The sequence below is a fragment of the Grampus griseus genome, assembly GCF_964374135.1.
Source record: "Grampus griseus genome assembly, chromosome: 5".
Classification (NCBI taxonomy): Eukaryota; Metazoa; Chordata; class Mammalia; order Artiodactyla; family Delphinidae; genus Grampus; species Grampus griseus.
Genome location: NC_138998.1, coordinates 84,677,120 through 84,691,594, shown reverse-complemented (window position 1 = coordinate 84,691,594; position 14,475 = coordinate 84,677,120). Strand labels below are relative to the sequence as shown.

At 38.4% G+C, this 14,475-nt stretch overlaps 1 protein-coding gene across 3 annotated transcripts; it reads right to left on the bottom strand.

Moving 5' to 3' along the window:
* Nucleotides 1–1,291: 1,291 nt before the first annotated feature.
* Nucleotides 1,292–13,659, bottom strand: RMP64 (ribonuclease MRP subunit p64). 3 transcript variants are annotated; one of them, XM_082655271.1, is made up of 9 exons: nt 13,508–13,659; nt 11,741–11,895; nt 9,795–9,874; nt 9,283–9,414; nt 8,733–8,810; nt 6,953–7,314; nt 6,561–6,622; nt 4,120–4,379; nt 1,292–2,433 (listed from the first exon to the last, which is right to left on the bottom strand). In XM_082655271.1, the coding sequence occupies exons 1-9, from the start codon at nt 13,608–13,610 to the stop codon at nt 1,974–1,976; spliced, it is 1,692 nt and encodes a 563-aa protein (XP_082511397.1). In that variant the 5' UTR covers nt 13,611–13,659; the 3' UTR covers nt 1,292–1,973. The 3 variants fall into 3 exon arrangements, with proteins under 3 accessions (XP_082511397.1, XP_082511398.1, XP_082511399.1); XM_082655272.1 differs by lacking the exon at nt 13,508–13,659 and adding an exon at nt 12,988–13,408; XM_082655273.1 differs by lacking the exons at nt 11,741–11,895; nt 13,508–13,659 and adding an exon at nt 11,277–11,398.
* Between the last annotated feature and the right edge of the window lie 816 nt (nt 13,660–14,475).

The following is a 14,475-nucleotide window of genomic DNA, read 5'->3' as shown; positions in this document are numbered from 1 at the left end:
CTCTTAAAATGACCAGTGTTTTAATGCCACCCAAAGTGATTAAATTGGTATTCACTATGATGACGCTAACAGTATTCTCTAATCTAATTTACTGGATAAGTTATGGGTTTGTATATTTAAGATTTCACTTTTAAAAATTTAAAACATTTGAATTTAAGTTGTTTGGAAAAATAACATAGAATACTATGTTCCTTATATATAAATTATCATTTTATGGACACATGAAACTCTTTACATTTTTCCCAGAATTTTAAGGGTCAGATGGGAGGAGGAGATAAAGAAACATACTCCAAAGGAACATTAATGAAGTAGAAAAAAAATGCTAGGCTTATAGTCTAATCCAGTTTTACCTTAGACAATTCACTGAACTACTCTGTTTTTTTCCAGCGAAGGATGACCTCCAAAGTCTCTTCCGGCTGTAAAAGTTTATGATTCTTAGACAATAATGCCACTAAAGGGAGGGACCTAAGCCCAGGGAAACCTACTAGCTCCACACGACTAGTGGAGGCATGTGCGAATAAAAATAGACGCAAGACCTGACCTTAAATCTTAGAAGCTGGTGGCTATTTCTAGACTTGTCATGAATAAGACTTCCTTGGTATTGTCCATGTTTTAAAGCACTAAGTAGCTCTACCACCTTGTAGGAAACCAGGAGAAATATAAACAATAAAAAGTGACTAGAGATTGATTAAGAACTCTGAATTAAATAGGATATTTAGCAAGGCTTCAGAAAAGGAAGCTAAACCAGCATTTATCTAACTTTGCATTTTGGGCTACTTGCATCAAAATCACCTGAGCCCCTTAATAAAAATGCAGGCTTCTGGTCCTCTCCCCTAACCATATTTATCGATCTCTTTGGAAGGGACTCAAAACCTGCATTTTTAAATAACCCACCAAGTGATTCTCAAAACATCCTACAGTTTGAGAACCTCTGATACAGTATTGTAGGTAAGTGGGAAAATATACAGAAAGCAGATGAGGAAAGAACAAGGCCAGATAAAGAAAAAAAAGGATGCTAAAAAATGATAGGATGGCTGAGGAAAGGAAGGATGCAGTATATACTAGGGCACTGTTTCATTTTTCTATAAATTACTGTATATAAACAGAAAACTTAAGCCTATAACCTGCTGAACAAATAGCTTATTAACCTAATTCTAGAAAACTAGAACATTTGAAAGATACCTCAAACTTCACATCATTATTTGAAAATATGTAAGATTTACCTTCTCAGAGCAATTGTATGAGCAACGTACAAATAATCAGATGACAACATCAGCACCAAATTATGAATTTATTTTTAGCCTCATTGGGTTGGTTGATTTTGTGTCTCCTTAGCTTTATCTTTTCATCTAACTTTCTCGCCTCCTTCTACTTTGTGTATAACCACAAGTCACTTTACATCCTTTTTGAAAAAAATTTTATTTGGACTCAGTCACTAGCACCCAAATAAATAAACAAAAGCCCCCACAAACTTTGTGGAACTCCAAAAGCATTTTAATATGCCCTCCTGTGTGGTAAGGTTAACAAATGAAGTGAAATAATGGTTGTGACCACTCCCTGGTAATAGTGGCAAAACTTCTATGATAATTCTAACAGACAGAAGAGGGCACAACTGTTAAAAGCTACAAACCTTGGTGTTCAGAAGAGCACTTAGCTACAATGGAGCCATTAAGGCTAAAGTGACCTTTTTGGTGATTCCTTGCTACTAAGGCACAGTGTAGGTTTTGCAAACCTAATTATTCAGATCCTAATTAAGTCAAAAATTGACTGTTAGTCAAATACTTGTCAGTTAAATGACACAAAGCTATGACAAGCGTTTACTGAACTAAAATGAACTGCTCTACAATGTTGCACTTAAGCAGCTCCTCTGAGTCCAAATGGTACTTTCAGATCTTTCCAGATCTCAGCTGTTCTACTTAAAACAGAACATTGGAGCAGTTGGTTAACCAGTTAAAAGTCTCACATATGAGCATCTAAACTCCCATTAAAGCAAAAATATCATCAATGTCGTCTGTCTCCTTAGTGATTCCTGATGTATTATGTTTATTTATTTGCATCGTTGTCCAAGAATCAGTTTCATTTTCATTGCTTTCTATAAGAGTTTCATGAATTTGTTTCTCCTTAGTTTGTATGACAGGACTTGAAACTCTTCTACTCAACACTTGCTTATTGTTAGGGTAGAGATCAGTTGTACAAACTGTAGGGTGTGAGAGTCTCCCTTTAATGATATCGGTAGCGCTCTGAGTCCCTTGAGGGGGCTGCTGGGTTTCCTTTAAAAGAGTCGACTGCAACTTTCTCTGTGGTTTCCTTCGTTTCAATGAAAATTTATTCTGTGATCTTCGTCTCAGATGATTCTTCAAAGTTTTGCTACCTGAGCCTTGAAGAAGGCAGTTGCAAATTGATGTTTTTATGCACTCTAGTTTCTTTGGCAAACTTTAAGACAGAGAGAGGAAAAATTGGAGATTGTTAAGATGCAGAAAAACATTCTCAGAAACTTTTGTCTCCCTTTTACCAACTTCCAATTGAAAAATATTTATAAGTCCTATGCCTGTGTACAACTCCAGAATCATAAGGAAAAATAAGGAAATAGGAGCTTCAACCCAAGTCTGTGTTTTCAGAGCACAACTTCCCTCTGATTTAGATTGTGAGCAAATGTGTCCCCATTATGTTTCCAAAGTAAAGTAGCTCCTACAAGTAGCAAGGTAACTGAATGGTGAGATATCTCCATATTTTAGTGCCAGAGCTCTTCCCCGATAATTGCTAATCTGTTCATAATATAATAGGAATGGAACTGGGGAAAAGATGAATCACAAATAGAAAAATTGCTAGGATGCATCAACCCATTTCTGGATTAACAGATTCATATTACGGCAGGAAATGAACAAAGAAAAAGGAATAAAAGTGAAGAGGGAGTTTATGTAGAATGAGAAAACAGGGCTCCTGGCATAGACATAATGACAGCCTTGAGCTACCCTAACTGTGATTCATATATCATCTTCAAATTTGGGAATTTGGAACTCAAATGGCCAGTTACTTTAGGTGTTTTGCTTCTGAATAGGGTACACTGCCACAAGGTACATCGGTACCCTGCTAACTGCCTGTTTGTGATAGACTGCAAAAGATTAGCATGAGTCTGTATCTCCTACATTACCCTCTTCCTTTTTAAACAAATATAGAACTTTGAGGAAGCCCATTTTAATGTAGTAATTCATGATCTCTGTTTCCAAACCATTTTGTCTTACCATAAGCAGTAATCTTTAATTGAGGAGAGGGTAGGTGTACTTCCCAATTGAAATGGAAATAGGAAGAATGAAAACAGAAGGATCAGAGGATCTGCACTGAGTTCTAGATCTCCAGCTCTAATACCCTGAGTAAAATCCTGTATTTCCTCATCTATATAATATGAATAATACTACCTACCTCACAGAGTTATTGTGGACATTAAATAAAATTCAAATGTACTACAAATATATTACTGAAACAGCAAACCAGGGCAGAATAAATGGACACTATATTTTTGTGGGGTGCAAAATAATGGTCTAATCAAATAACTACTAGTTTCTTACCCTCTGCATTAACTTTTAATTATCATCTCTGCCTCATCTACCTCTGACTTTACATGCAGTCTTGAACAGAACACCTCCATCTTAGGCTGAGTTTCTACTCTAGAATTTAATGTAAAAACCCTTAACTTCCCCAACAGCTTTTAATGAAAACTTGCTATAAAACCATCAATATATATATTTTTTACTAAAATAGGAATATCTTTTCCATAAATTTTTAAAGAAAATTTAACAAATTTTAGACTGTGATTCACCCACGGGAACCATTATAAAGCCCTGAATAGATAGAGTAAGTCCCCTACATACAAACGAGTTCCATTCCGAGAGCATGTTCTTAAGTCCAATTTGTTCGTCAGTCCAACAAAGTTAGCCTAGGTACCCAACTAACACAATCGACTATATAGTACTGTACTGTAATAGGTTTAACAAAACTGTACTTTAAGTAGGTCTCAACTTTAGACTACTGGACATTAAAAAGGCTAACTTGAATATATATACTTTTGCCCTAAATGATAATAGAAAAAGTAAAGAAATACAATTTTTGTGATGTACCTACCTATAGCCTTGAGCTTCCACATGTTTAAGCCGGTTGCTTTTAAGAAGTTTATTACCCAGAAAGGTGGTCTGAGCCTTGAGTTTTTTGCTCCTACACCACAGAATTGCCATTTGGATCTCTTCAGAAAGTTGTACGAAAGTGTCAGTTTCTCGGAATCTTTGCACAAGACTTTTTACACAGGGAGTTCCTATTGCTTTCCAAGAAGAACGTTTGGTTGCCTTTAGTTTGGATTGAGAACATTTAAACTCAAAACTGTTCGCCTGAAATATGGAACGATGAGAAAAATATATTGATTTGTTACTGACTTACATAACAACAGAGAGAAGCTGACTCACAGACTATAAAAATTTGAAAATATGTCTTTTTAAAAGAAGGAAAAAAAGTTTTTTCAGCCCACTATGCTTTCCTTTCTTTTTTTTTTTGCCGCTCGGCTTGTGGGATCTTAGTTCCCCAACCAGGGATTGAACTCGTGCCCCCTGCGGTGGAAGCGCAGAGTCCTAACCACTGGATGGCCAGGGAATTCCCTTCCTTTTTCTTAAAAATGTTTTTATTCACTGCTCCTAACACAAGATTTTTTCCCCTCTGTGCTACAGCAGATCCCATCTATAGCTAAATTCAGCTGTGTACAGGTGACAATATAAATATTTGCATACATATCTATTTATTTAACCTATACCTACGAATAAAACTCCACGTGATTAAGTATTGGTCAAAGCCTATCTAGTGGGAAAAAAATCACTGAAGAGCCCTCTTCCTCTAATACTGGACTACCACAACTTGTTTTTCATTTATTTCTATATCCTGAGTCGCCCTCCTCAATGATGGGTCATAAATGTTATTGAAAACGTGAGAATGGGGATGATTGCTGAATGTATGTTAAAAATGCTTAACTGAGCAACATTTCCAACTCCAATCCAACCATCTTTTGATGTGGCACCTTTGGTCTCTTCAACCTCATCTTTCTATATCAAGTCAAGTTTGAATTTTATCAACTTTTACTGTTTATTGAAATATGCCACCTAGTAGGTCTGCTTCCATCCTCTGTTCAAAACTTACCTTCTTCCAAATTTCTCACTCTCAGGAACATAAAGTAGTAGAAAATATGAAAGCAGAGACCTATCAACACTTTGTGTTGGTGATCCATAAAAGTTTGACCTAAAAGTAAGATAAGCATATTGGTGCTAAATGCTAAAAATATGGTAGTCATTGGTCATGCTGGAAACAGCTCACCTAGGAACAGGTGGACGGACTGCAGAAAGTTTCAAGAGTCACAGAGAGCCGTAGTTATTAAGAGAGAGAGCTGACGAAACTATTTGGAGGACTGGTGTAAAGATAAAGGACAAAGACTATGAAACCAAACTGCCTGCATTCAAATCCCAGTTCTGCCCCATATCTGCTGTGTGGCCTGTGCAAATTTCTTGTCCTTTCTGTGCCTTAATTTTCTCATCTGAAATATGGCAACAGTAATAATAGCACCTACCTCACAGGGCTTTTGCAAGGATTATATGAGTTAACACATATAAAGTGTTTTGAACAATGCCTGGCAAAGAGTAAATGCAACGTAAGTGTGATGATGATCATATCTTCCTCTGGAACTTGTGAATCGGACAAAATATAAATGCAAACTGGAATCCTTGTAAGCCTTCAAGAAAGCACTGACTCATTAGAAATGATTAAGAATTCTTGAATGGAAAAAATAACCCATGAAGGAAACCAGAAGAAAACAGTTTTGAAAAGAGAAAGGGTAAAAGAAGTCAAGAAGTTACTGATGAAAGAGGATGACATTGATGTACTTATCCATGTCAGGTCCAGAACAAACAGAATTTGCAGACACTGGCCAAGGAGAGGAATCAGGTTAAAGCTTGAATGCTGACAGGAAGAAAGAAATAGAAGCCTCATGACAAAGGATGAGGATGACGATAATGACGATGAAAGTCGGTAACAATATCTAACACCAATTAAATGCTTACCACACTTTAGACTCTGTGCTGAACACTTTACATGAACTAAAACTGGCACAACCCTATGAGGTACATACTGTTATTAGAAACAGAGGTATGGACAGGCCAAGAAACTTACATAAGTCACAGAGTAGTACAAACCAAAGCCAGGACTCAAACCACTTCTGTCTGATTGTAAAGCCCATACTCTTAAGCTGCAGTACAATCCACTCCTATGATGGATCCTAGGATCACTTTAAAATTCTAGCAAAACTCTTAGTAAAATGTTTCTGAAGGCACCGTATTAACTGAATTAACTACATGCACTCAAATCCCTTGGGAATGCCTCTATTCATTCAGAAACACACACTGAGAACTAAGATGGCACTACTCTTAGAGTTGGGGATAAAAACAGAAGATTCAGTCCCTGCCATTGGTAAGTGGCATCTACTCTACAAATCAGCAGAAATCATAAGCTATATTAAAATAAGCCAGACAAACCTGAATAGCTCTGTGTTTCAGCTGTTTGCAGAAAGCCCTTACGTCAAATTCTGATGACTTTTCTGTGAAGATGGAAAGATCACAGATACAAAAACTTAGGCATACTATTTTTAAATCAACAAATTCTTATGTGCATGACTACATTTCTTGCCAAATTACTACAAGAGAAACAAAGGGAATTAAGCAAGCAAAGAACTATGAAGCAACAACAGAAACAACTTTATATGCTCAAGCTGAGAAAACACAGGTATTAACATACCTCTCTAAGAATAATCAGAGTTAAAATTAAGAAGATGCTGAATTTCTTCCTACACAATGCATGACTACATTGTAATTTCAAAAGTTTTTTTGTTTGTTTTTTTTAGAGTATGTGCCATATCAAAGCAAATTACCTTTTAAGATTTTCTTATTCTTTACTGGCTGTCCAAGATCCACATTATTCTGAGTATTGATCTTCATTTGTTTAGCTTTTTTGGAAATTCTAAGTAATGTTTCTTCACTGGACCTCTGTGATTGCTCTTTTGTTAAAAATAGTTTATTTAGCAGTTTAGTTACTCCTTTAGCTGCAAAAGCTGTAGGCATTTTTTTCTTAAAGATTTCAAAGTAGGGCTCTCCTAAAAATTCAGCAATATCAGAAGGAAAGGTAAAACCTTTGAAGTAAGGCAATGGTTGAATCCTGGAGACCTCTTGAAGTAATCCAAACAATGGCTCATATAAAGAAACCAGCCTTTTTAAAACATCTTTATAGAGAACCCTAGAGAAAGAAGAAGGATCTCATGAATTAGCTAGTAATTATCATTTGCAGATTACATAATAATAAGAGAGTCAGGGCTTCCCTGGTGGCGCAGTGGTTGAGAGTCCGCCTGCCGATGCAGGGGACATGGGTTCGTGCCCCGGTCCGGAGATCCCGCATGCCGCGGAGCGGCTGGGCCCGTGAGCCACGGCCGCTGAGCCTGTGCGTCTGGAGCCTGTGCTCCGCAACGGGAGAGGCCACAACAGTGAGAGACCCGCGTACCACAAAAAAAAGTAAAAAAAGTAAAAAAAAAATAATAAGAGAGTCAAAGCTGAAAATAATGCCTGTGAATCTGCCACTATAGATTAAAAAAACGCTCAAGCGGACACTTGCAAAGAGCTAGATTAGTCCAGCCTAAACAGAAAAATGCAAGTACAAAATGCTATATAAAACCAAATAAAGTACTACATGGAGAGATATCTCAAAAGATGTGCCTCAAAATCTTAAGTGTGGTTTTATCTAGATGATGAGATTTTAGGCAAATTTCAGGTTCTTTGCATTTTTTCTATTTTTAAAAGTTTCTTAAAATAACCATGTATTATTATTATAATCAGCAAAAATCAAAGCTATTTTCATTATAGGAATAATGAAGGTTTGATATTTTAAAATAATACAATTAGTAATTCTAACACTGTTAGTACTAAAAACAAGCAGAATAAAAAATAAGATGATTGGAAATAGTACTTGAGATATCCAGGTTAAGATATCAAAGCAAGGTTTAGAGAGAATTTTCTCTCTTTTTTTTGGCTTTCATTCAAATTAGAGCTTATCAAACCAATTGTTTAAAATGGCCCAAAACAGTTCTCCTTATAAATATGGGCAGATTTTGAATCCAATTATCCATCAAATAAGTTTCATAATATATATTGTGAGATGCAAGGGAAGGGCTCTTTGGTTTGCAACTAGTATTATCAGTGTTCTTTACATCAACTAACTATGGCTCAAAAAGCAGTGGTGGTTCAGGTGGAAGAAAGGAATCTAGAAAACATAAGGAAGGTAATTGCCATTAAAAGTTAGAAACCTAATGGCAGAAACAAATGATACAGACTGCTCAGGAACACCTTCATTTTAAATGGCCCAGCTGCTGAATGATTAGAGGAACCCTTTTTTTTTTTAAATTCCAGCTGCTAATCCTAGGAATTCATTTGCTTAGTTGTTTAGTGTTGAGGTGATCTCATGGATTCAGATTCAAAGCCTAATCCTTTGACATAACCATCAAAACTTAGCTTCCCAATCTACCCCAAATAAACTCTGATCAAATGAAGAAACAGAATTCCTGCACCTTCAGCATCCCATGGGAAAGCAAATATGAAAACTACTAATAAGAAACTAGTCTGAGTTAGAGAAATGAAGGATTTCAAAGGTACATACATACATACCATAACCTGCTCACCAGCCCAACCATCACAAGGTTTAAAATAATGAATTCTTGCAAACCTAGATGTTTCACAGTCAAGCTGGAGAATCAAGTTAAAATTGGAAAACAGAATCAAAGGAATTTAGGTTTCTTTAAGTTACATTTATGAAAAAAACAGACTGGAAGTAGAAAGAATTTTCTTGAAGGAACTAAAACCTTAAAACATGTTCTATTTAAGTCACGGAAGCTTAAAAATAAAGTAATATACACTCTGCTAGAGGAAAAATAAAGTAGTACACACTCTGCTAGAGGTCTCATATAAATTTAGTTTCTAAGATTAAGAATTTCTAACAGTCAGTGCCCTTAGGATAATACATACTAGGTAGAGACAGAAGTCTCTGGCAATGGCTATATCAGGCAAATCCCAGGAAAAGGAAGCCAAAGAGCAAAATTTTAAGAATTCCCATAAGTTATAACTCCTACAGACTCCCTAGCTTTCAAATAGAAATACTATTAAATATATCCCAACAATTCCAATTCAGAAGAAGGTACTTTAGTTGATTCAAGGATACAGAAATGTCTTGCAGCAACAGTCCAACAAGCGAAGTAGCAACTTGCAGGCTCCCAAAATCTTCATCAACACCAGTTCCACCACTGGTTGGCTAGGGATGACACATGCTTTGGTATTTACAGGCTGATTTTCACTTGGCAAAAATAGAAAAGTACATTACTTTCATTCTTAAATATAAAGCACTTATATAGCAGTTTTCAAGTGCAGACTTGCTTTAAGCTCAATTTGAGGTAGTTATGTTTAATAATGACTCACTGAAGTTGACTGACACTTATGTTTCAAAATAATCTACCATGACCCAGATTTCAATGTCACATCATTTCCTCCCACTGGCCGAGAGAGGGAGATTACCACAGAATACCAGGGGCCTTTTACTGAAACAAAATTTGTACAGCTAAGGTATAATTGTTTATATTCTAACAATAAGTGAAGCAAGTCTAAAGCGAGATCACAGCAAGACACTGGGTTTCCAGCCCACCAAAAAGCCCATTACAAAGCAGCTGGACCACTTACTTAGAAGAAAATGACTCAGAGAGATCTTGAATTGAACCTTCCAAATTCATGTTTTTCAAGCGTTTTAAACATTGTTCAACCTGAAAGGGGAAGAGCAGCTCATGTGTGACACAGACAAAGCCACTGATGTGACCAGGAAAACAAAGAAATACAAAATTTCAAAGTATGGAAATACACTCAATGCCAACGAATGCCTTTTTTTAAGGGTAAAGAAACCCATAGCCCAAAGCAATTGCTTCTGGTTAAAAATCTGAAATTTATCCAGCCAAATAAATTCTTCAAATCAGGTTATGACTAAGAATTTATTGTACTACATGCCAGGATGTGCTTGATGCTATAAAGGGGACCAAGGTAAGTATAAGATTATTCTCAAGATTTTATTTTTTCTGAAGCAACATGATTTCTAATAGTGAAACTATTAAAACAAGACAGTAAATTATTAAGTACTAAATTTCAACAGTCTGTAAGTGCCACAGACATAAGGGATCAAGTGATAGAGGGATTGGGCATTGTAAACATACAGGACCAGGTGAGCAAAGGCTCAGAGGAGGGAACGAATGTGGTGAGTAGGAGGACTCACGAAGAGTTCAGGCCGTCTGAAATACAAAATATATGAAGATGAAGACCAGAGAGAAGCCTGAGCTAAGGAAAACTGAAGAGGCCAGATCACGGGGGATCTTGTAAGTTAACCTAAGAGGCTTCCTCTTTATTCAGGAGACAGTGGAGAAATATTAAAACTTAAAGCTGTGTTTTAGGATGATTAACCTGGCTTTGGTACACATGAATATGCCAGAGTGGAGGAAAGACTGGAAGATGAAAGATCAGTCAGAATTGCAAGACGACTAACAACTGACAAGGTCAGAAAAAAGAAATGGCAGCCAGAACTAAAAAGGGACTAGATGCAGAGAAAGTTTTGACTGATCAGTTGGCCGGATAGGAGAGCTACGTAAAAGAAAGAAGCAGAGAAAACAGAACACCAAATTTTTCTGACCGGATAATTATTCGCAACTTGGAAGCCGGGAGGAGAAATACGTATGTTAGATCTGAGATGGTAAGTTTGGTTTTGGCATTAAAGACTCAGAAGGAGATAAAAGCTGCCCCAGAGAAGAAAACTTAAGAAAGACCATGATCCCAAATCTTCCTTTGATGAAAAAATCTTCATCTTTTTTGCCTTAAGTAATGGGAGTGGAAAACTAACCAGAGAGCATGAATCTGTAAGGTTAGAGACTATGTCTTTTTCATCCTGTACACCTAGCACGAAGCACAGTGCCTGGCACATAGAAAGTTTCAAAAATACTTGGAGAATTAATAAAATGAATGAATGAATGGACACGTAAGGAACTCAGGTTAGGAGGCTCTACTCTGTGGTGTAGTCCCTGAGCTGGAGGGCCCAATTTTGTCTTTAACTCCAAAAGTTACACAAAACCACTTTACACAACTTGTTATATACTCATTCAATATATTACCGATTAGATTACATACCCCACAATATATAGACTGCAACTTTGTTCTTTTTATGATTTTGGGATTTTGATTATGGTCAGGAAAATTGTTTCTTAATCCAAAACTCTGTCTTGATCAAAGTACTCAATCTTTAAACTAGGCAGAGGCATGGTACTTTATTATAGATTGCATATAATGAAGAAAATTTTTCATAATAATTACCTATAATAAGATAAATAAATAAAAAGTAAACATAAAAACAAAAAATTACCTACCTACTAGAAACAAGACTGGGAAAGAATGCAACATAGTTCCTTTTTAAATTGTTTTTTGAAATGCTTTCAGGGGAAGAAAAAAAAAAAAAGCCCACATGCAATTGCAAGATGACCTATAAATCACAAGTAAGTTACTGCGATTAAGTTACAAAATATTAAATGGCAGTGTGATCTCCATCTTCATCAACTCAAACATGTTGAGTATTAAACACAGGGCTCCCACCTTACCTGTTTGAGGGCCAAATGGGGCTTGTGGCGGCCCATTCTGTTGTGATTGCTGTAAAGGACTGCACATAATACATCTGTTTCTGCATCTAAGATTTGGCTCTTCAGTGACAATGTAACGAGACAGCATTCTTTAATTACAGCTGCAATGCAAAGGTCTAAAGCAGAGATGTTTCGTAAGACTTAATATGCATTTCTACATTAAGTATTTTCTATAAAAAATACAATGAAAGAAGCATATTTCCTTATGTTTTAAAGAAATCAAGAACAAATTAACATAATCAGCCTCACCTGTAAGAACATAATTAATGTTTCCAAGTATGTGAGAAGTGACATAGGAAGGAAGTGATCGTACAGTGACAGATGATATCAAGTCCAGGAAATCATTAAGAGAACATGTGTTAAAGTAGAATGTACATCTTTACACCACATTTTATCATGATCTTAATAATCTTTCATACGAATACTCTGCAGTCATTTGGTGTACACTTAACACTTCGAGTACCTTAAAGGTGGGACGTGTTGTATACTTCTCTACCACTTTAAGAATATAGTCAGAAGAGAAATCACTATAACAGCTGGAAATTATATTACATAATGAATGTCTGACTGAACACGGGGTGCTTATTTAGTAAGATGAGGTAATAGCCTCCTAGTCTGAAAAAGCTGTGAACAGAAGATGGGAGTAAATATGTTCTCTATGGCTCTAAGGGTAGCAGTAGCATCCTAAGTGGCAGTAACGCAAAGGAAGACTTACACACTATGTGGAGAACTTTCTTACTATACGAACTATTTGAGGCCAGAATGGGCTGCCTTTGGGGTGGGGGGAGACTTGGTGAATTTCCACGCCTAACAGAATCCTGTTAAAGAATCTTTGAATAGAGGAAGGGGTAAGATTAATCTGTAAACTGAGCAGGATGGATGGATGGGGAGGGGGATGTGATGATTAGATAAGTTACAAGTATTTAATAATAACAGCTGTCATTTGAGTGTTTATTTACTGTATCAGGCATTGTTCCAAATGCTTTACCTATAATGTTAATTCTTTCATCAGAACAGCTCTATGAGGCAAGTACTATTTTTATCCCCATTTGAAAATGCGCTTAAGCCCAGAAAGGTTAAATAATGACATTTCCCACTCCTCACCCCAGCTCCAGCAGAGAGAAGAGCCAGGATTCAAACCCAGGCAATTTGGCTCCTGAGCCCAGCGTGTACTGCCCTACTGCCTAATAACGGCAATGCCACCATACCTTGATAGAACACTTTAGACCACGCTCTCCTAAATGACATCATTAGATCCTCCGAACAACCCGGAGATAGGGAAAACTAACCCCATTTTACAGATAAGAAACGAGGGATCCAGAAAGATTGCGGTTTAACTGCAGAGTGCTTGAGTGACGACCCGCAGCCTCTCAGAGGCAGAGGTCGAGAAAGACTGAGGGGGAACCACAGCACTTGGTGGCCTGAGTGAACGCAGGGTCCCCAAGCAGCAATTTTTCCTGACGCTAGCTGCGTCCGTCCTCTTTCCCATTTCGGTGCGGGGCTGGATCTTGGGCCCCAGCCAGGCCCTGCGGTAGACTCGATGGGTCCAGCGAGGAACGGCGATGCCTGCAAAATTCCTCAGCAAGCTCTAGGACCCAGGCCTCTATCGGTCGCGGCCCTGCGCAGCGTCCCGCGGGTTCCGGAAGTCCCGCCCCCACCCCGCGCACGTGCGCCTGCCAGACGCCTCCTCCGGAAAAGCCTGCACCCCTCGCCGGGCGCCTCACTCACCCAGCGCCGCGCCGGGGTCTTGTACGGTCACTGTGCTGCGGCTCCCCGCCTTAGGGAGCCTCACGCGGTTCCATGGCTGCGGGCCCGGCAGCAGCGCAGCCATCTTGGGAGGCAGGAGAGGGACTGGGAAAGGTGGACCTGGGCGAGACCCAGTGGAGCGACCGAAGGAGGGGCGATGAGCCGACGTCAGGGGAAGGTAGAGGGCAAGGGGTGGGGCGGGGGCGGGGCCCGGGAGGGGAAAGGGGCGGGTCCTTCACGAAATAGTGGCCCAAGTACGGTGAACCTGAAGAACCCAGAGAGTCATCCAGCCCCTGGTCACTAATACCTGGCCGCGTATCAGAATTACTTGGGAGAATTTGGGGGAACCGCATCCCTGTACTACTCAATCAGAATCTCGGAATGGGGCGAGGAATCCGCCTTGTGTTTATGCTTCCCCACGGAAGCACAACCAGTTTCGGTGCTACTTCACGGTATTTTACAGATGTGGAAAGTGAGGTCCGCAGTTGAGTTGGTGCATACGCCCCCATCTCCACCTCAACCATTAGCGGAAAAGGAAGAAATGAAATAAAGAGGCTTATGCAAAGTGTGCATTTGTAACGCAGAAGTAATTTAAGTTAGTCAAGGAGGGCTCTACCTGGAGCAGCAGCAAAACCACGATCATAGAAACTTGGAGGCCGTCTGACTCTCCATCAACCCCATCTTCTGTCAGTGTCCAAAACAAGACGATATACCAAGCTTTCCTGATCCTCACCTCATTTATATCTTTCTAATAGTTCATTTATCTTCAGCTACCCTGATACCAGCTTACTTAAGGACCCCCGCGAATGTATTAGAGAGGCAGTTGGTGGGTTTTGAAGACGGACCAGCAAGGTTTTGATTCTAGATCTGCCCTTTACTAGCTCTATGATCTCAGGAAGGTTACCTAACTCCTCCAAATCTTAGTGTTCCTACAGGTAAAATGAAGATAA

What these genes read in the sequence shown, in the direction of transcription:
- RMP64 (XM_082655271.1), bottom strand. Translation starts at nt 13,610, where the DNA reads ATGGCTGCGCTGCTGCCGGGCCCGCAGCCATGGAACCGCGTGAGGCTC. An exon ending in TGAAACACAGAGCTATTCAG is followed by an intron (nt 4,380 to 6,560) that starts GTTTGTCTGGCT and finishes TCCATATTTCAG; the next exon opens with GCGAACAGTTTTGAGTTTAA. An exon ending in GTGGAAGCTCAAGGCTATAG is followed by an intron (nt 2,434 to 4,119) that starts GTAGGTACATCA and finishes TCTGTCTTAAAG; the next exon opens with TTTGCCAAAGAAACTAGAGT.